At 39.8% G+C, this 22,775-nt stretch overlaps 1 protein-coding gene across 2 annotated transcripts in view; it reads right to left on the bottom strand.

The window, feature by feature from the left end:
• The window catches only part of ILDR1 (immunoglobulin like domain containing receptor 1), a 32,432-nt gene extending 24,296 nt beyond the window's left edge, over positions 1–8,136 (bottom strand). For both annotated transcript variants that reach the window (XM_036351980.1, XM_036351979.1), the window contains exon 1: positions 7,909–8,136. In XM_036351980.1, coding sequence (XP_036207873.1) covers positions 7,909–7,963 — 55 coding nt within the window. In that variant the 5' untranslated portion in view covers positions 7,964–8,136. The remainder of the gene's footprint in view (positions 1–7,908) is intronic.
• Between the last annotated feature and the right edge of the window lie 14,639 nt (positions 8,137–22,775).

Consider the following 22,775-nt stretch of genomic DNA (forward strand, 5'->3'; position numbering starts at 1 on the left):
AAATATATACATATCTCTGTACATTTATTTTTTCATTGTCTTCCCTGTCAACAATCATATTGGGCAAGATGTTTTACAGTTTCTAGAACATATCCATACAGCATAGGGATGTAGGTGCAAAGATTTCTCTCTCTCTAACTAAGAACTGTTTTCAGAATACTAGATGGCATTTCCCTCCTTTCCACATGAAGGGTCATGCTTAAAAGGGGATGGTAGCCAGGGGTGGGGTTGGGGGAGGGGGGAGAACATGGTCTTTCCTAGCAAGGGCAGTGGCCTAGTGCTGACGCTGACAGAAGGTCTTGATTCCTGAGTATTTTTCAGATACCCAGGCACCTCTGCTCCAGGAAGCATGTTAACATAAAGTACACAGGTCTAATCCTATCAGAGTTTATCTCTGAGAAAGCTATCTCCCCAAATATATTTGCCATCGGTACTTATTACATTTCCTTAGATAACAGTGCAAATATGAGAGGAATAAAGGGGAAGAGGGACTGGCAATGAGTACAGACAAAAAGTAAGGGATCCAGAGAGTTAGGAGAGAGTTGGGGTGGGGGAGGAATTATGCCTACATATTACATCTTTAACAAAGGTCTGGCCTGTGCTACTCAACAGTGCTAGTCTTGGGGTGGCACTAAGCATGTGGCTATGCTGGGGAGGAAACTGACATACACTGAGCACTTACATGCTGTTAGACATAGTATTGGATGCTTTATGATACAGTATCTCATTTAACTTTTGCAAAAACCCCATGAGATAAGTTTTATTTCTATCTCAATTTCATAGGTGAGGAAAATCCACAGGGAGATTAAGTAACTGGTTTAAGGTCATGCAGCTAGAAAGCAGCAAGCTAGATTTAAATTTATACCTCTAAAATTCCAAGGCCTAGACTGTTTCCAGTGTATCAGATGCCTTCTGGATAAGTTTTTCTAATGGTGGAGGTTTAACCTTTAAGGGATATTACCATATTTAAGGCACATCACAATTTTATTTTAACCATTTTGCATAGAAACCTCTTTTTACTTTTTTGTAATATAAAATAATAAGAAATTTCAAACAATTAAGAAGGGTATAACATAAAAAGCTCCTCCTTGCTCAGCATGCATTCCACTCTCCAGAAGTACCACTGTTGATAATTTGGTGTCTATCCCTCCACATCTTTTCCTATGCTACTCTTTAAAAAAATTAATCATATTATGTATATTAACTTACAACTTTGTTTTTTCTTCAAACTAATGATAAATATCATTACATTCTATAGATTTAATTATTTTGTAGACTTAATTGTCTTAGTGACTACCTGAAAATTCACTGCGTGGATGAACCATATTTAGTTACCCATTTTCCTAATAATGGGCATTTGGGTTGCTTCTGATTTATCACTATTACAAACAATGCTGACATGAATTGTTAAAATGAGTGTCTTTATATAAAATATCTCTTTACATGCATGCCTTCCAGTAGGATATATTTCTTAAAGTGAGATTGCTGGGTCAAAGGAACGAAGGCTTTTATATTTAAACTAGAGGCCCAGTGCACGAAATTCATGCACGGGTAGGGCCCGGAGGCCCTGGCAGGTGATCAGGGGTCCCCACTGGCACCCACCTTGGCTGGCCTGGGGCCTGTGGGCTGGGGGCAGCTCCTGCATTGATCGTCTGCCCCCTGGTGGTCAGTGTGCATCATAGCAATCGGTTGTTCCGCCAGTCATTCCACTGGTTGGTCAATTTGTATATTAGGCTTTTATTATGTAGGATAGAAACTTCAGGGAAGAAGTTCATATTCCCATCAACAGTGTGACAGTCCCACGTTTCACCACAATCTTTCCAACAGGGGAACATAATCAATCTTTTAAAATTTTTGATAAACTACCAGGTGAAAAAATAGCCACTCAGGTGGTTTGAACTTGGTATTCCTTTAGGGGCAGAAGACAAAACCTGGTTAAGAGGCAGATGCTCGGAGTTTCCCAAAGTATGTCAATCAGAGCAGTGACTCATCCATGTCCCCACATGCTAATCTCAGAGCATATGCAAATTTGGGTCTCAGGATGACAAATTTTTATATGCCCTGGCCTTCAGAGATCACCCATTCAAATAATTTATTGGAGACCTACTATGAACCAGGCATCATTCCAGATGAGGGGGATACAGTTGCAAATAAGGGAGACAATGCTTCTGCACTATTAGAAGCTATACTCCTGATGGGAGAGTCAACAATAAACAAGTAAACACCTAAACAAGATACTTCATGGTTAAGTTTTATAGGGTTGTTCAGGAACTGATACCAGTAGAGCTTTGAATGTCAAATCCTACTACTGTACAAAAAGGTACAAGACAGGCACACGGACCCAAATACTCCTTCTAGGTCTTCTTGGTTGTTTCAAAGTCTAAGTCAAGCCCCAAATGTAAATCATCATCTTTCCATACAAATCCGGGCCTCTTCAATGTTTCCCATCTTAGTGATGGGCAACACTGAAAACTAGGAATCGTCCTTGACATCTTTCTCCCTCACTCTCCCTATATAATCTATTATCGAATTGTGTGTATATATCTCCAAAGTATTTCTGGAATCTCTCTGTCCATCCTCACTCCCACCCTAGTAAGAGCTACCATCACTTCTGGCCAGTCCTTACCTCAGCTTTACTGATATCTGCTCATACTCTGGTTCTCAGCCATGTGGATTCCACACTGCTGTCAGTCTCCCAACTCCTTCTCTTTAAAAAAATCTCCAAAAGCTGTCCACTGTTCTTAGGATAAACACAAATCTTCCTACCATGCCCCATTGCCACCATACACCCTGTGACTTCCTCCACTCATGTTAACATTCTTCTCTCCCCTCACTCACGGAGCTCCTATCTAGCAGTCTTGCACATGCTATTCCTTTAGTTTGAAATGATGATTCCTCAGTTTTCCATTCAAGTATCACTTCTTCAGGGAGGGCCTCCTGAATGAGGAAAATCCATTTATTATATGTTGTTGTGGTACCTTATAGATCTTTCTCATAGATCCTGTCATAGTTGTATTTCTATATTTGCTCATGTTTCCTTTAGACTTTAAGCACCACGGGGCCAGGGCCATGTCTGCTTTTGTTTGCCAGCATGCCTACTGGTTAATGACCCAGCATCTCATTCCATTGCAATGTTATGCATTAAACATTTGCTGAGTAAAAGAACCAATAAATTCATATAAGACCGTCCAAAGTGCTTGGAACAAATTTTAAGTGCTCTAAAAGTACAGAAAATAAATGGTTAACCATTTGTACGCCATAAGTGTCTATAGATGAAAGCGGCGGACCTTTTTTAATTACATTCAAAATATCATGGCAGTTAACTAGTTAAAGTTAACCATTTGTAGTATGGCCAAATAAAAAGCACAGAAGAAGGGAAGAGGGGGTACAAGGGCATGCCATATCAGTGGGACAGGGCTGTCCAAGTTAGTGAGGCAAGAATGAGTAGGCCTTGAATTCCCCATAAAGAACTTTAACCCACTCTTACAAGCTATGGGGATCTAGTGGAGGTTCTTGAAAGATTAAAGTGAAGGTTGGAAAGATTAACCCAGGTAAGTTATCATTTGGGTAGACAGAGAGGTAGTAACTTTAGACTCTAAAGTTTAGAGGCAAGTAACTTTAAGATGTTTAATGTTCGAGGTTTGTCACTTGGAATAGAAAAAGGGTAGATCCTGGGATTAAGCAACAGAACTTGGCAATTAACTGGATTTGGGAAATTAAAAAAAATGTCAAAAATGCTTTCCTATGACCTTACCTTGCCCTAAGATTTACACATCAGAAGACACAGAAATAAGGACTAGAGAAAGATGACATGATCAGAGCCTTCCCAATTCTTAAAACACACAATTTTATTTCTCCCCCAAGGATGTCAAATAAGGAAGTAAAGTATTAGGCTAAAAACCCCCCACACAGACGGTGCATCAATTACCTGGCATCTCATTCTAAAATGTTCAGTAAGTAGCACTTAATTAGACATACAGGAGGCAATCTATTTCTATACCTGCATTCCAGGATTTAATTAAACAAAATAAGCCTACACCATGGCATGAAACAGATGAAAGGGCCATGGACTAAGAGTGAGGGTGCCAGAGTTCTGATCTCAGTCCTCAAGTTAACTCCATGGTGTCAACCTGAGGTGGGTGTCTTCTCTGAACACAGGTTTCCCCATCTGTAAAACTGGCCGAGAGGGGAAGGCAGGGACTGGGAGTGACTTCTACTTATGTTCAGCAAACTCCTGGGACTCTGGGGAGGTATTTCAGGGGGCCCAAGGGGGTAGGGGGGGCAAGGGAGCTGCTGAGGAGGCAGCCTCCCATCCACCACCCACAGGCTCCTCACCCTGAGAAGCTCCACTTGGCTATCTATTACACCAGGGATCAAGATGTCATTAAGTCTTCGGTAGGATCCTAACCTTCATTCACACCGCTGAGTAAAAATTCTGAGTTCTAGATGCTAAGAATCTTGTCCCTTAAGACTCAGCGGTCTGATTTCCCAAAGAATAATATTACACGCTGATAGCTGTGTGGATCTGTAAGTTAACACTACCCTAAGATCTTAAAATGTTTTCACAAAAGCACAAATGACACACCTTTTTTAGAAGTTGGGGGTAGAACTGAACTTTCATTCCAGGAATAAACTTTGAGGTTGGGTGAACATAACAGAGCTTGTCAGCCAGTAATACAAAGGGCTGCAGGTACTTACTTTAGCTTCATCTTAATGTTGTGTTTTAAGAAGCAAGAATTACTCATGTGATAAAAATTTATTTCTTTGTAAAGAAAAAAAATGGTGTGAAAACTGATCTCACCATAACTCAGAGCAAAGGGCCTAGGTTAAGTTCCCATGACTCCTTGACCTCAGAGGCTTTGTCAGTGCCCAAAATCTGACATCATTTCACTAGTGGCCCACACTCTGCGATGGCAGAAGCTTGGATGCTAATCAGAGGATCGGGTTGACTCCTCTTTAGAAACAGAAGTGAACAAGGTGATGGACAAAATGAACACACTCTAGTAGAGGGGTTTCCAAAATTCATATTCCCAGTTGCAGTGGACCTTGAGGAAATCATCTGATGGGATTTTTCTATTTAATACTGTTAATTTAGGGAATATTTCCTATGAATTTAAATGTTATTAACATAATATTTGATGTCAATTTTTTATTCTTATATCCAACATAGTAACAGGATTTTTGTTTCTATTTTAGAAATCTTACATACGTGTTTACATGTCATAATGTAAGTGGTATTTCTTACTGGGAGCTGTGAAAAAAAAACAACAACGTTTGAAAAACACTGCTTTGGTATATGATACTGGGAGTGAGAGAGGAAGCGGATCTCCACCAGTTTGATCTGAGGGACATTTTAGTAAGTTTGGTTTAAAAATAAAGAAGTGAGGGCAGTGGGGAGGGACCCAGTATTTCCTGAGTGATGACCATGTTGTAGACACTGTGCTTGATCTTCATCCACCCAACAAGAACTGGTCTTTTGGTGGAAGGGAAGGGAGTGGGGAGGAAAAAGTTTTGTCAAGAATTTCGCCTGTTTTCTAGATGAAGGGAGATTCCTTCAAAGTTACAACTAGCAAAAGGCAGATTCCGAAATCCAGCCTGATAGTCATTTGACTATTAATTGCAGTTTCATAGCTGTAGGTGGAGGAGGAGTAGAGGAACCTAAGTTGTTTCTTTAAAGTTAGCTTTATAAACTCTTATGAGGTTCTAAATCATGACTGCCTGTCATCATGGCTGACATTTACGAAGTCCTCACTCTGTTCCAGGCACTGTGTATTAAGTGCTTTAAAAACCTACATTTCATTTAATTCTCACAAAAGCCTTATGAGCTATGTGCTATGATCATCCCAGTTTACTGGAGGCTTTTAGCAGTTTAGTAAGTTAACCAACATCATGGATGCAAAATCCAAATGCACATTAAATAGTTAAATGTATCTTTATTGACCTTTCCTGCACATATTCAGGGAAAATGCCTGCTAAAAGAGCTATTTCCGCCTTAAAGTGTTGGGATCAAAACAGTTGAAATCTCAATTTCTCACCTCTGAAATAAAAGCGAGATTAGATGCTCACTTAGGACTTTTCACATTCAGCATTCTCTGGTTCTAAAATGTGTTATGCAGGTAGCCTTCTATTTAAAGAACGTCAGGCAAACACAACAGTCTTTTTTCCTTCAGCATCCTGGCTACACACACTGCAAGGCTGGCTCACAAACACCGGGAGCAACATTTTCTGAAGTCCCTGTCCATTTAGCAATGTGCTTACTACAAGAGTATACCCTTTGGTCATCATCACAATATTAGAAAAATGTTCATTGTTTAATATTCTTCATATAAACTAAATAGTTTGTAAAACAATATGCTGGTGCCTTAAGGAGTGGGGTTTATACCCTAGTGGGATTTTTATCTGTAAGGTTTCTTTTTTTATCCTATTGACCTGGATGACTGCTGGCTACAAAATCTGGCCCCTTTCAGCTCAGGAGCACTCTGGGGATGGAGTGCCCAGGGATAGAGGAAGGGGCAGACCTCTATTTTCCTAAAAAGGCAGCTCAAGCAGCTTCATAAATCCTTACCTGCTGTGGACTTTGAGCTATATACGTCAGGCATAGAAGGGAAAACTGTGCAAAATTGCGAGATTGTTATGAATCTGTTTTCATAGTCAAACTGATGGCTGCCCTGGTGGAATTTCAGGTACGTCGATCTAGGTGAGGTGTGGTCCATTTTCTTGTGTATTGTGGGTGCCCAACATCTAGTTTTGTCAGTTTCACATCATTTGTAGATCCTATATCCTGCAGAAAATGTGGTAAGCTAGAGGACCTTAGGGATACCAATTTTCTAGTTTTTCTACCCTTTTGCAATCCTCCTTCCCTCGGTATAAGCTTAACTTATTGTAGAATCTTGCCTGAATGCGTTACATCTGAGTGATTTTCATGTCCTATTAAGCTTGTAAAACGGGATTCTGCCTGTACCTTCATATTACATCTTTTCCCTCAAAAAATACATGACTCAAACTGGTCTGTGGGCAAACTGAGCTGACCACCCATTGACAAAGAGGTAAGAGGGCAGTTATTCTTAAAAGAGAGGGAGAAAAAAGATAAAATAAAACGGGGCAGATTTCAACGGTAAATGATATGCTCTGGTTTGCAAGATCACACCTACATCCCCACTGAAAAGAGCTGAAAGAGCCCGCATCTTCAGCTAGCCTTTCCTACTTGGTTTCACTCATGCAGATACACACTTCTGTCATATTCCCAAGAGATAAAAGCCAGACACAAAGCCAGGCTTTCCAAAGCAGGCATGGGATTGGCCTAGAGGTTGAAGATGAGTAGAGGTGAGTGTTGGACCCCTGAAGGGGAGATACTGAGCAAGGGGGAAGTCAGAGAAGCGGGTGAATAGAAAAAAAGTAGAAAAGTGACCCTGAAAAGATTAGCGAAGAGCTGAATGTTGTAGTCCTGGTAAAACATATTCTGAATCAATCACACCGAACATCGGTACATACCTGAGGACACATTATAATCCCCCAGGAGTGAAATAAATGCATTTCTGGACCAGTATGGTTGTTACCATATCTAAAACCTAAAAGCAAGTATCACCACGTAAAAGTGGTGTTACGACATCTACCAATTCCGTTTCAGAGGTGAAGAAGTGCCTAATGCCGGGAGGAGGGGCAGCCTAGAGGTTCCCTTCTCAGTTGCACCTGTTTCTGAAGGGCCTGGGCTCATCAAAGAGGAAAACAACAGGTTCCCACAGGTAAAACGATCCAGTCCCGCACCTCCTGGCGCCCCGGGGCTGCCAAGAGCCGCCTGAGCGCGGCCCAGGCCTCGGCTGCCCGGCCGGCCGCCAGCTCTGCAAAGCGGGCAGCACCGGCTCCCAGTCCCCCAGGGCCCAGGTGGGCCCCCTTTCCCCCATGGCTCACCTGTTGGGAGCCAGGTGAAGAGCAGCAGCCAAGGCGCGGGGAACTCGAGGCCCATGCCGGCCCCTCTCTGGCCCCTCACCGTCCTGGGGCCGGGGCACTGCCCTTCCTCCTCAGCGGCCGCCCCAGGACGCAGCACCTCCGCGGGATCCCTCCGCTTCGCTCGGTCCGGTCGGCGCGGGCGGAGGCGGCCGGCGGCAGCAGGTGCGCGGCTCAGGCCCACCTGGGGCGCTCCCCGCGGCTCCGCCTCCCGCTCCCGCCCCCGCGCCGCCCTGCCGGCCCCGCCCCCGCCCCGAGGCCGCGGCCAACTTTCCTACCTGCCCCCGCCCTGCCTGCGCGCTGCCAGGTATGTCTCCTCCGGCCACGCACCCTCCCGCCTATGCAGAACGTTACCACTTTTCTCCAAAGTTCGCGGCAACTTCGACCCCTAGATAACTTATCCCCCGCTTTTTGTAGAATTCTGAAATACAACTTTCTGGGGAGTATTTACTGTTTTTCATTCACTCCCACGTGCTTGGAAAACATTTTTTTTTTTCTCTACTAAAACACACTAATGTGAAGTGTCTATTCTAGAAACTAAATATATAGCATATGAACTGAGAAATAAACTTAATTTTTGATTCTGATCAAAGTAACAGATGTTTATTCTAGAAAAATTAGAAAAACGTAAATGGATGGAAATAAGTAAATCCCGCTCCACCACTGATAGTCAGGCCTTGTTAATGTTGGTATATTCCTTTTTACGATCTCCCATCCTGCACGCAGCTCAGCGGCCCCTCACAGACCTCAGCCGGCAGACGGAAGGTCCCAGCTTCTAGGTCTCTTCACAGCAGGCCACGGAGGACATCCTTTGTATCTAATTCTTCCTTGGCAGGGACTCACAGGGAGGGGAAAGGAAAACAGGAGGAAGGCTCACTTTGCTTTAGGAACCAACCAACCAACCAACCAACCAACAATGTTAATTTGGAAAATCACCATACAGTAGTCAATGTAAATAGACAGCAAGCCATTTTGTAAGCCTCTCCCTTATCAGGGATTTTTCATCATGCTCCCCCTTCCCTAACATAATACACAGTTCTCCTCCCTCCTAGCCACCAGCCTTTTCCTCAACAAAAGGATTATAAAGATGCACTTAACATGGTTTCTGCTCCTCAGGAAGGTTCCATCCTGGGCACTGACCTTAGAAGTCAATAGTATTTCTCTTAAGTGTATCCCTGCCCTGCCCTGCTCTGCAGAGTCCTCTTCACTGATGTTGCAGGTGTCCCTGCCCGCCCCCCTCCCCCCCCCCCCCCCCATTATCCTGGTCCTGAATCTGATTGATGTCTCTACCCAGTCCCTTCTCTCCGTCTTCCCTCCTCCCCTTCCACTCTTGGGTCTGGCAACTGGTTCCACAATTGGGCCTCTCCACTTTAAATGTTTTTCTTGTAGTTTCTTCTCTTCCGGAAAATGGGAAGTAAATTCAGGAAGTCGTGGGCAAGGGCAGATGGTACAGTATTTTTAGGAGCCTTTAGTTCTTGCACCGTGGGATCCCAGCACAGCAGCAGCAAGATGCAATGTGAGTGAGGGGTGCTCTCCTTCCCCTCTCCAGAGACCCTGCACATACTCCCAGGAACATTGTATGTGTTTGAGTGTTTGTACGCTGAAGGATTTGTGTGGTTGCTGGCTTAGTGAATTGTTCTAGGCAAATTTTCAACCTCGGTCTAAAAAAGTATGAACACTCTTCTTCCCACACCTACAACCATGCCCCTCAGCCCTTGTTTTGGTATAAAGGTCATTTTAATATTCATTGGAGCCAGAATTTCTCCATGTTTATTTCATGGAACAGTAGTTTCATGGAATGTTAATAAATAGTACATAGGAAAAAGGCTCTGTGATCAAATAAATTCAAGAAATGCTGGATTAAACAAAATTAAACATTTTTAAGGACTTGTCAAACCTTTAGGGTGCTAGTGTATATTTGAATTTCCAAGGGAATATTTCACAGCATTATTCAATCACAAAATCTTTTTTTTTTTCTTCACACATATCTCAGGGCAGATGTTCCATGGAACATATTCTAGGAAATCCTAATTGGCAGGGGTTGGAGACTTCTATAGGAACAAAAAAAGACTTTAACAAAGTTTATCCAAGTGCAGAAGAATTAGAATTTTCTTATTTTCTCTTGGGAATCACTTATTCAGTTGAACTTCTACCTCCATTGCTTCCCTTGGAGTGAACTCTTTATGGTTGTTAACTTTATAAGTTCCTTTGTCTCTTACACACATCTTTTTTCCTTCACCACTTATATATTATTGTACCAAGCAATGTTCTATGTAATTTACATGCATTATCTCATTAAATTTCCCTAATAGCTATATAAAATAAGAACTGTTAATCACATTTTAAAATAATTTTGATTCATTCAAACCAATGGCTATTGTACTGCTATTGTCATTTTTAAAAATCTTTATTGTTGAAAGTATTACATACTCTTTTCCCCATTGACCCCTTCTAGCCTGCCCCTGCCCCCCACCCCTGTCCTTCACCACACTATTATCTATGTCCGTGGGTTAGGCATAGATGCATATACGTTTTTGGGTTGATCTGTTCTCACTCACCCACCCCTGCCTCTGAGATTCAACAGTCTGTTCCATGCTTCTGTGTCTTTTTGATGGTAGTGAGTCTTGCCTTCAATTTGTAAAAAACACAACATCTGTGAAGCACAATAAAAGGAGGTATGCCTTTATCTTTTCTTTATAACACAAAGAAAATTTCAAACTGATTAAAATCTGTTACAAGAAAAAAAAATTTAAGCTTTTAGAAGAATGTCTGATAGAATACTCATATGACCTTGAAGAAAAGAGTAAATTCTTAAATAAAAACAAAAAAATAACTCATTAAGGAAGACATACATAAGACTATATTAAATTAAAGAGTTCTACAAACAAAAGACAACATATACAAAATGAAAAAACAAGTCACAAACTAGAAATAGATATTTGATATGCATTTAAAAAGCAAAAGAAATATAACCAGTAAGATTTTAAAAATTTCTAAAAAGTAAGTAGGAGACAACCCAATGGTAAGGGAGATGAACAGGCAATTCACATAAGAGACAATCTGATTAACTATTAAGGATATTAAAAGATGCCCAACTTGACTGGTAACCAGAAATCATAAATTTAAAACAATAAATGCTATTTCACATCTGGAAAATCAGTTAAGATGTAAAAGTCGGAGCCAACCAAGTGTTGGTAAAGATGTAAGAAGTGTAAATTGCCTCAATTACTTTGGAGAAAAATTTGAGAAAAACCTCATAAAATTGAAGGTGCACATATCCTAGGACCTTGTGATTTCCCTTCTAGGGGTTCTCACTCTGTGCAAATAGATACATGTGCAAGGATGCTCATGGCAAAGTGATTTGTGCAAAACTGGGAAACAACTTTTCATCAAGAAGAATAAATAAATAACCTGGGGCTTATCAGTGGAATGAGATAATATGCCATGGTTAAAATGAATTAACATCCTTAGCCGGTTTGGCTCAGTGGATAGAGCCTCAGCCTGTGGACCAAAGGCTCCCGGGTTCGATTCTGGTCAAGGGCATGTACCCTGGTTGCAGGATCCTCCCAGGTTGGCCCTGGTTGGGGGCTCGCGCAGGAGGCAACCAATCAATGTGTTTCTCTCACATCAATATTTCTCTCTGTCTTTCCCTCTCTCTTCCACTCTCTAAAAATCAATAAAAAAAATCCTCAAATGAGGATTAATAAAAAGAAAAAAAAGCATGTTATTTAAAACTTATATATTAAAAAAATGAATTAACATCTACAGCATGGATGAATATTGAAAATATAATGAATAAAGAAGTTAAAAGATACTATGTACAGAAATTCATCAAATGTTATGACAAAAAAAAACCAAAACAGTATCATATAGGGTGTCCCCTCAAAATGTATACATACACTTTGAATAATTATAAAGGTAGGTTCATTAAAATACATTTCATCTTTGAAATTGAGCTATCAGCTGTTGAATTGTGTATACCTTTTTGGGGGACACCCTGTATTGAATTATGGAAGATACATATATACACAGAACAAAGTATAAAAACAACCAGAAGACTGGGATTCCCCAATCTTAGATTGTCATTACTCCTGAGAGGAAAGAGGAGAGCAATGGGTCAGGAGGACTTTAGCTGAATGTGTATCCTTTTTTATTAATATCTGAAACAAATACACTAAAAATGTAAAATCCATTAAACTTAAGTGTATAATGGTACTCGTTATATTATTTTATGTGCTTTTCTGTACCTTTGGCATATTTTATAATTAAATATGCTTTTTAAAAATATTTTTTTTTATTGATTTCAAAGAGGAAGAGAGAGAGAGAGAGAGAGAGAAACATCAACGATGAGAGAGAATCATTGATTGGCTGCCTCCTGCACACCCCCTACTGGGAGGGATCGAGCCCGCAACGTGGGCATGTGCCCTTGGCCAGAATTGAACCTGAGACCCTTTAGTCTGCAGGCTAACGCTCTATCCACTGAGCCAAACCGGCTAGGGCTTTAATATACTTTTAAGACAAAAAAAGAGTGAGCAGTACGTGTGGAATCAGACCAAGTATGTGTCAGGACATTCCCACTGACATCCAGTGTAATGTTATATATGTCACTTTTGGGAAATGGATGAAACTCCATGATCTGCTAAAGTCATGCATGAAACCAAAGTACTTTAATTGCAAGTGTTCTGTAAGGCCTAAGAATCTGGTTTTCTCAGTAGTTCATTATAAAAGAGAAACCAGGGGCAAGTGGGAGGCTGCATTCCTGAGACTGAAGCCATAGAGAAGAAGTCATAAAAGCAAAGGTAGAGAGCCTGAACTTCTGCTACCACCACAGGCATTTTTTTTTATGTACAGTATTTTTTTTTTCTTTATTGATTAAGGTATTACATATGTGTCCTTATTCTCTGGTATTTCTTCCTCTTGTGGCAAGACCACAAGAACAATTTGCTGTTCAGACTCCTCTGAGATAATGAACTCAGTCCACACACCTCTTAGTAAAGCTCCAATAAAGGTCAGAATATCCAGTTCTTTCCAGCCCACTCCAGAAAGCCTAGTTAAATTAGTCTATGGGGAGGCCCAGGAAGCAGTATTTTTTTAAAAGTTCCCAGGGGATTCTAATGCGTAGCCAGAGTTGAAAGGATAGTTAAAGGGTTTGTTACCAAATAGGGCATTCCCCAGGGTTGTCCCTAACTGGAACATTCTCCAACATATTTCCTATCTGAGCTTCTCTTTGGTAACTTTGCTTTGCCACTACCTAGAGTGATAGGAGAGTTTCTACTCCAAAGCCCACGCTCCTGAGATGTGTAACTTCCCTCTTCTGGCTTCTTCACCAAGACAGCGTAACAGACTCATGGAACCATCAGATGGAAGTTAATCTGAGGACATTACCACCAAGTAGCTGTGTAGGACAAGCAATACAGTTTCTCTAAGTCTCGGTTTCTCTATTTGTAACACAAGGAATGTCGACTAGATCAGTGGTTTTCATACTGTGTTCTAAGAAGCTCTGGCATTTTGTGACGTCGTACGAAAGGGGTTGCCTCTGTCACAGAGATTGGTTTGAAAAATCACTGGATCAAATGATCCAGAGGTCTTTTCCAGAGCCCACTCGAGACAATTCTAAATTCTACAGGAATAGATTTATGCTACTACCAAAGTCTATCGTAACACATATGCTTTGAGGCCTGCCAAAGATGGTACTTACCAAATGTGGTCTATAACAGATACTACACACTGTCTACTTGCCATCCAAATTTAGCACACAGACAGGCCTGTTTTATTTTTGCCTGCAGAATACTTTTTTCTTTCCTTGGTATCTTTCTAAACTTTCCAAACGTGAAGTATAATTCTGAAATCTGTACAAATCAGAGGTGTATGGCTCAATGAACTATAATGATGTAAAACACACCTTTACAACTACCACTCTGGGCAAGTTATGTAGCAGTATCACCATTTCAGAAGCTCCCCCTCATATCCCTCTTATTCACACCTTCCTTTCTCCTCTCCAAAGGTAACCACCATCCTGACTTCTTATACTGTAGACTAATTTTGTATCTTTTAACATTTATATAAAAGAAATGATGTAGTATACATTTTGGGGGTTTATCTCTTTCTCTCAATATTATATTAGATTCATCTATGGTTTTGCATGTATTGGTAGTTTAGTTTATTAATTTTTATTTCTGAATAGTATTCCACTCTTAGAATATACCTCAAATTATTAATCCATTTTATTGTTGATAGACATTTGATTTGTTTCTACTATTTGGCTATTATGACTAATGATGCTATAAACAGTCTTATAAATGTTTGAACACTCATCCATTTTTGCTTCTCCAACTTGGGATCAAATTGTTTGGTCAATAGGGTATGTGTAGTAATTTTAATATATGTCCATAAATTCTTTGATCCTTCTCCCTTCAAAAGGGTGGGTGCTTAAATCTATGACCCTCAAGTGTAGGCATTATAGATTCTTCCTTTCCTGCCCTGGGGAAGCCAGCTGCAATATCATGAGGACACTCAGTCCTGTGGAGAGGTCTACATGGTAAGGAACTAAGTCCTCCTGCCAATAGTCATGTGGATGAACCATCTTGAGAGGAAATTTTCTAACTGTAATAAAATCTTTAGAGGAGCTAACATCTTGACTGTAAACTCATAAGAGAACCTGAGCTAAAAACCATACAGAGATAAGCTACTGTCAAATTCCACAGAGTGAAAAAATATATGTGTACTGTTTTAAGCCACTAGAACAATATTGCTATTATGCACCAATAGATTATCAGTAATAAGTATATGTTCAATCTTAGTAGAAAATACGAAAGACTTTTAAAATTTACCTACACAACACCAGTGCATGAAAGTTTTAATTGTTCTACATCCTTAGCAATATTTGAAATTGGCAGCTTTTCAATTATAGCTCTACTGGTGGGTGTGTAACGGTATTGCATTGTGGTTTAATTTGCATTTCTGTGATGACTAACAAAGTTGAGCACTTTTTTGTATGTTAAGTCAACTTCTGAATATCCTTTTGTTGGCTTTGATGGAATCTTTAGCTTATTTTTCTATTCAGTTTTATATTCTTATTGATTTGTACGAGTTTCTTATGTATTCTGGATATGGTCCTTTTGTAGTTATATAGGTTAAAATATCTCAATTTGTGGCTTGCCTTTTTGCTCTCTTAACTATATTGTTTGGTAAACTAATATTTTTATTATTTATATTAATTAACTTATTAATATTTTCCTTGAATATCCTGAAGGTTTTCGTGTTTTATTTAAGAAGTACTTGCCTTTTCTAGGGTTATGAAGATATTCTCCTCTGTTGTCTTCTAGGAGCATTATATTTTGCTTTTCACATTTAGATCTATAGTCCACATAAAACTGAGGTATGAGATAGGGAAATAAGCTTCACTTTTTTTCATAGGGATATCCAATTGACCAAACCCAATTATTGAAAATTAATTCCTTTCTCTACTCAGCAGTGTCAGCTTTTCCACATTCAAGTGTACATACATGTGCATATCTGATTCTGTATTTTCTATCCTCTTCCATTGGTCTATTCATTTGCCAACCCTTTTGCCAATACCACACTCATTTAATTATTATAGCCTTATAACAAGTCTTGATATTTACTAGAGAAATCCTTCTACAAAACTAGTCCTTTTCTTCTTCAGAATTCCTTGACTATACTTAGCCTTTTGCATTTCAACGCACATTTTATAATCAGTTTACTAATTTCCACAAAAATCTGGTAGGATCTGAATTAGGATTGGGGGGATGGATTGCCATTTTTATATGATTGAGCCTCCCAATTTTTGAACTTAGTGTGTACCTCCATGTATTTTTATATTCTTCACTTCCTTTCAATAATTTTTTTTAAGTTTCTTTGGTGGGGAGGGCAGGTGTAGAAATGTCATACGCCATCAGGGCTTCTTTTTAGGTGTTAACATAGTTTGATGGTAAATCGTATCATTAATTTTTTTTTTTGTGGCTGGCATATAGAAATTCAGTTGATTATATATGTTGACTTTCTTTTCAACAAACTTGTGTATCTAGTTATTTATGTCAAGTCCCAAAAATTGCATATGAAGAATTATAGAGATTAATTCTGGTTTTACCTCAGAGATGTAGAGAGCTAAAAAGAGAATTATTCCCACCCTTACATTAAGAAAGTGCTGGACAAACTGCAAACTAATGTACATTCTTGACTCCTTAAGACACCTTCTGTCACAGGACAAAAATGTAATCTAAAATTTAGGAGAGTCAAGATCCTACATGGTAAAACAAGATCAGAGCACTTTCGGCAGATGCCTCTAGATGCCATATAATCCAGTAACAAGAGTCAGCTGGAAACTATATATATAAAAGCCTAATATACTAAGTTTCCAACCAATCAGTCTACTGTTCAGTTGACTGCTCAACCAGTCACTATGATGTGCACTGACCATCAGAGGACAGATGCTCCGACCAGTAGGTTAGCTTGCTACTGGGGTCTGGCTGGTCAGGACTGGGCGAGACAGGCCGGACATGCTCTGGAGCCCTCCCATGGTCCCTCTCCAGCTTGCCAGCCCATATTGGCCCGATCAGGACTGGGCAAGACTACCCTGATTGCCAGCCAGGCCGAGGGACCCCACCCATGCATGAATTTGTGCACCAGGCCTCTAGTATTATAATAAATGACTAAAGGTTAAATGTAGGCTAGTGAAGCCCCTGGAGTTTTGCACCTTTTTTCAGGGTTTTTTGTGATACCCTCATCAGGAGCTCACAAAGAAAGATTGGAAAAAATCCTATGGAAATTTTCCTTACAGGAATGGCTGGATGACGGGAACTAGACATTGCTGTTAAAACTCTGCCCAAATCCATCTATTCTATCTCCCTTATTGAACAAAAAACTTAATCTGCAGGGACAATGGAAACAAAAACATTGATGTAAGCCCATCAACACTGGGGGAAGAAAACAAGAAGAAAAAAATCTACCCCAATCGATTCTGATTCAGCACTAAATCTGAAAGAAGGGCAAGAACACTAGTCAAGGCCCATAAGAAGCAGGTTGACAATGTCTGACTAAAACTGAAACAATGAGAAGACCAGAGAACTTTGACTTCCTTACACCCACTCCCATCACCACTCTAAAAAGTGTTAAGTAAAAATAAGAATGGAATACAGCTACAAAAGCTTCAAAAGACAGATTCTTCCTGGAGAACAGTTCAAAGGAAGGACTCAAAACAAAGCAGAGACATGAAGCCAAGTGGAGAGCAGATATTGAGATAAACACTCTAGCAAACAGTCCACACAAGGTCACTGGAGAAAGCTGAAGCCTGTGGTGCACTAAGGTTAGTGATAGCCACAATAAAATTCAAACCCAACTCAACTCCAGACAAAATTAACAAATACCCAACATTACTAAGGACCTATCAGAAGGAAAGGCAGGCTTATCTTTTTTTTTTTTTTTAATTGCTCCTTTGACATCCTTTTATTGAAGTCATTAATGGCAAAATTAATGATTTATTCTTCAGGAAAAGGGATATGGTGAGATTTACCCTTTGTTCATCTCTTGTGAGGTGAGATGAGATAAGATGAGATGAGATGAGATGAGATGAGATGAGATGAGAGGAGATGAGAGGAGATGAGAGGAGATGAGAGGAGATGAGAGGAGATGAGAGGAGATGAGAGGAGATGAGAGGAGATGAGAGGAGATGAGAGGAAGTTTAAATGTTTATCTTTTGTGAGTGGGTTTCTTCTGACAGGATTTACAGGCAATTCTTTTTTTTATGTGATTGTTCTGGCATCATTCACTGAAGTGCTTTGCCCCAAGATCATGAGAGAAGATGTTCTAAGTCCCCAGAAGAACTGACCACTGTGTCTGAGGGTCACACTCATGGTCCTTCCAGGGCCTTTGTCTGTTTCTTTTTTTAAAATTTCTTTATTGATTAAGGTATTACATATGTGTCCTTTATCCCACCATAACCCCCTCCCCCCACGACCTTCCCAACTCATGCTCTCACCCCCCCTGTTGTCAGTGTCCATTAGTTAGGCTTATATGCATGCATACAAGTCCTTTGGTTGATCTTCCCCCCTTACCCCCACCCTCCCCTATCTTCCCTCTGGGGTTTGACAGTCTGATTGATGCTTCTCTGTCTCTGGATCTGTTTTTATTAATTAGTTTATGTTGTTCATTATATTCCATAAATGATTGAGATCATGTGATATTTATCTTTCTCTAACTGGATTACTTCGCTTAGCATAATGCTCTCCAGATCCATCCATGCTGCTGAAAATGGTAAGAATTCCTTCTTTTTTACAGCAGTATAGTATTCCATTATGTAGATGTATCAAGTTTTTTTAATCCACTCATCTACTGATGGGCACTTAGGCTGTTTCCAAATCTTAGCTATGGTGAGTTATGCTGCTATGAACATAGGAATGCATATATCCTTTCTGATTGGTGTTTCTAGTTTCTTGGGATATAGTCCTAGAAGTGGGATCACTGGGTCAAATGGGAGTTCCATTTTCAGTTTTTTGAGGAAACCCCATACTGTTCTCCACAGTGGCTGCACCCGTCGAGGCAGGCTTATCTTTAAGGATAAAACATATTTACCTCAGTATCTATTATGTATAAAACACATCTGACTTTGACAAAAAATAATTGTGAAATTGTCTTAGTCTGCTCAGGCTACCATAACAAAATGCCATAGACTAGGTGGCTTAAACAGCATAAATTTATTCCCATAGTTCTGGAGGCTGCGAAGTCCAAGGTCAGGGTGCCAGAATGGTTGGGTTCTGATGTGAGTTCTCTACCTAACTTTCAGATGGCTGTCCTCTCATGTCTCCATATGATAAGAGAGAGAGAAATAAAGTTCACTGATGTCTCTTTTCAGATGAGCACTAATCCTACTATAATGGCCTCATACTTATGACCTTATCTAAGCCTAATTACCTCCCAAGGGCTCCATCTCCAAATAGGGCCTCAACATATGATGGGGGGAGGAGCACACATACAAAATGGCAAGAAAAATAAAAATCTGAAGAGACAAAATAATAATCAGAACCATACAAAAACATGACACAGTTGTTGAAACTATATTACAAGGAATTTAAAATAATTATAATTAAGATGTTAAAGGATCTAATGGAAAAGTTAGACAGCATGTAGAATCAGACAGATAGCAGAGAAATGTCAACTATAAGAAAGAATCAAATAGAAATGCTAAAAGAAACATATTCACTAACAAAGATGAAAAATGCCTTAAAGAGGGCCATCAGTAGACTTGACACAGCAAAAGAAAAACTGATGGAACTTGAAAATAAGTCAATAGAAAGTCTATAAAGTGGTAAGGAAGAGAAAAAAATAAAATGTGGAAGAAACAGAACAGAGCAACCAAAAGCTGAAGGAAAATATCAAATGGTAAAATACACATGCAATTGGAGTAGAGAGAGAGAATATGAAACAAGAAAAAACATTTGAAGAGATAATGGCTAAGAATTTTCCTCAGATCACAGACCTAAGGAGCTCAAAAAAACACCATGAAGGATAAATACCAAAACCAAACCCAGTCCTTGGCATATCAAATTTGTATTAGTTTGCTAGGGCTACCACAACAAAATTCCATAGACTGGGAGGCTAAAACAACAGAAATGTATATTTCACAGTTCTGAAGGCTGCAAGTTAAAGATCAAGGTGCTTGACAGGATTGGTTTTCTCTGGTCCACCTCCTCTTGGCTTGCAGATGGCTGTTCTCTTGCTGTCTCTTCACATGGTCATCCTTCTGTCCGTGGATGTCATCCATGGTGTCTCTTTCTTTTCTTACTAGAGGCCTGGCACATGAATTTGTGCACCAGTGGGGTCCCTGGGCCTGGCCTGTGGGATTGGGCCAAAACCAGCTCTCTGATATCCCCTGAGGGGTCCTGGATTTGAGAGTGTGTAGGCCAGGCCAAGGAACCCCACCAGTGCACGATCGGGGCTGGGAGGGACGTGGGAGGTTGGCCAGCCAGGGAGGGACTGCTGGAGGGCTCCAGCGCATGTCCGGCCTGTCTTACTCAGTCCTGATTGGCCGGACCTCAGCAGCAAGCTAACCTACCAGTCAGAGTGTCACAGTGACTGGTCAACTGGTCAACTGTCTGTCCCCTGGTGGTCAGTGCACGTCATAGCGAGTGGTTGAAAGGCCTTAGCATATCATTGGCATATTACACTTTGATTGGTTGAATGGATAACTGGACACTTAGCATATTAGGCTTTTATTATATAGGATAAGGATACCAGTCATAATGGATTAGGGGCAACCTTTAACAGTCTCATTTTAATTTAATCACCCTTTTAAAGGCTATATCTCCAAATAAGTCACATTCGGGGGTACTTGGGATTAGGACTTCAACATATGAGCTTTGGGGAGACATAATTCAATTTATATCAATATTCAAACTGCTAAAAACAAAAAAAGAAAAACTTAAAAATACACACAGAAAAAGCTTACCTACAGAAGGACAAGGATTGAAATTATAGCAGACTTCCTACCCCCCAGAAACTGTGCCAGTAAGAAGACAATGTACTGACATATTTAAAGTGCTGAAAGGAAGAAACCTGTTAACCCAAATTCTTTGCTCAGCAAAAATACTTTTAATAAATGATAGAGAAATGCTTTTGCAGACAAATACTTATGAAATTCACTGCCAGTATACATACTTTTCAAGAAGTATAAAAAAACAAAAGAAAACAAAAGTCCACAAACTTTAGGCATGGTACTTATGTGAGGTGATGGAGCTGTTAATTAACACTGTTGTAACTATTTTGCAATATATATGTATCCTATATAATAAAAGGATGATATGAAAATTGACCAAACAGTGGAACGACTGGTCACTATGATGTGCACTGACCACCAGGGGCAGACACTCAACACAGGAGCTGCCCCCTGGTGGTTAGTGGGCTCCCACAGGGAGAGTGCTGCTCAGCCAGAAGCTGGGCTCCTGACTAGTGAGTGCAGTGGCAGTGGTGGGAGCCTCTCCTGCCTCCATGGCAGCACTAAGGATGTCTGACTGATGGCTTAGGCCTGCTTCCCACAGGGAGCGGGCTTAAGCCATCAGTCAGACATCCCCCAAGGGCTCCCAGACTGCAAGAGGGTGCAGGCCGGGCTGAAGGACGCCCCCTCCCCCGAGTGCATGAATTTCGTGCACTGGGCCTCTAGTATCAAATAATCACATTGTACACCTTAAACTTATGCAATGTTGTATGTCAATTATATCTCCATAAAGCTGGGGGGGGGGGACTTTAGGCACAAAGAATGTGAAATAATTCAGAAAATTGGATATACACAAAAATTAAAATGGAATAATGGAGTAAATGAAATGGAATAAATGAAAGTAAAATCTATTTTTTCTTTAGATTTAAATGTGCTAAAGGATAACTGTTTATCCAAAGCAAAGTAATAATAATGTGTTGTCTTATATATAGCTTGTGTAAAAGTAGAATAGATGATGAAAATAGCACAATTATAAAATTTACTGATAAGTTCTTAAAATACTTAACGGAGGATTTATTTTTAAATAAAAAAATTACTCCAGAATGTAAGTAGAAAGAATAGTATCTATGACTTTAGAAGATTTTGAAAAAAAAGTAATAAAAAGAGATAGCCTTAATAGATACGAAAAGTATTTGTTGTGGACTAAATTGTGTGTCCCCAAACTCATATGTCTCTTTGGTAATACATTTATATTGACTTTACATTTAACTGGAATCTTATCTGGGTAGAGAATGTTCTACCTCAAAACTTTATAGAGTCCTGGCCAGGTGGGTCAGTTGGCAGGTTTGATTCCCAGTCAGGGCAATACCTAGGTTGCAGGTTCTATGCTTGGTCAGGACAAATACAGGAGGCAACCAATCTATGTTTCTCTCTCACATCTATGTTTCTCTCTCGCTCTCAAATTAATAAAAACATATCCTTGGGTGAGGATTAAAAAAAAAACCTCCATAGATATTGTTTCATGTTTTTCTGATATTTAGGGTTGAGTAAGAGGCCAAGCTTATCTTTCTCTGTAGTCATCCCACTTTTAAATTTTGTTTTTAGCCCTTTTCGTCTTTGGAATTTAAAATTTCCACAATAATTATCTAAATAAAAATTTATCTTCATAAATGTTTTGACAAACCCTTTGAGTTCCATAATAGTGCCCTTTTTAGTTCGTATGTGAAGATTTCTTTTTTTTCTGGTAATAGTCTCTACTTCATGACTTTTATGTTTCCCTTACATGTGCATCTCTTAATTTTAGGATACTGCTTTTTCTTAAATATTCCTCTATTTCAGGAATCTTCTATTTGACCATTTTTATCTTTGTCTATAGTAGAAATGAAATAATAAAAGCAGTAGCTTTTGTTGCCATGCTTGATTGTGCAACTCTCACAGGAGGACACCCTCTTGCCCTCAAAGGTCGTTAAAATCCTCCATCATCTCAGTGGTGGTAATCAGCAGGGGAAAGCTTCTCAATCCCAATCCAGATGCATAATAAATCACATTTATTGTCTTACCAAAATCTATAGAATTTTCTTTGATTCTATTTTATAGATGAAGATATTTTTACCCTCCTCTCTTTAATTATTTTATTTTCTAGGTTTTTTAGGGAAATTCAAGTGGGGGACGGGGGTGGGGGGTTAGTCTGCCTCTCTCCATGTTGTATCTGGAATTCAAGCCACTAATTATTTTTTAAACATGTATTTAGAAAAGGTCAGTGAATTCACATGCAACGAAAGGGTTAAATTCCAGAAGTGTCAGCAAAATCTGACAAAACAGAAAAGAGGAACAGCTTTTATTAAAGAAAGTTACAGGGTGTACAGTCATTGAGAAAGTCATT

Source organism: Myotis myotis, unplaced genomic scaffold, assembly GCF_014108235.1.
Source record: "Myotis myotis isolate mMyoMyo1 unplaced genomic scaffold, mMyoMyo1.p scaffold_m19_p_2, whole genome shotgun sequence".
Lineage (NCBI taxonomy): Eukaryota > Metazoa > Chordata > Mammalia > Chiroptera > Vespertilionidae > Myotis > Myotis myotis.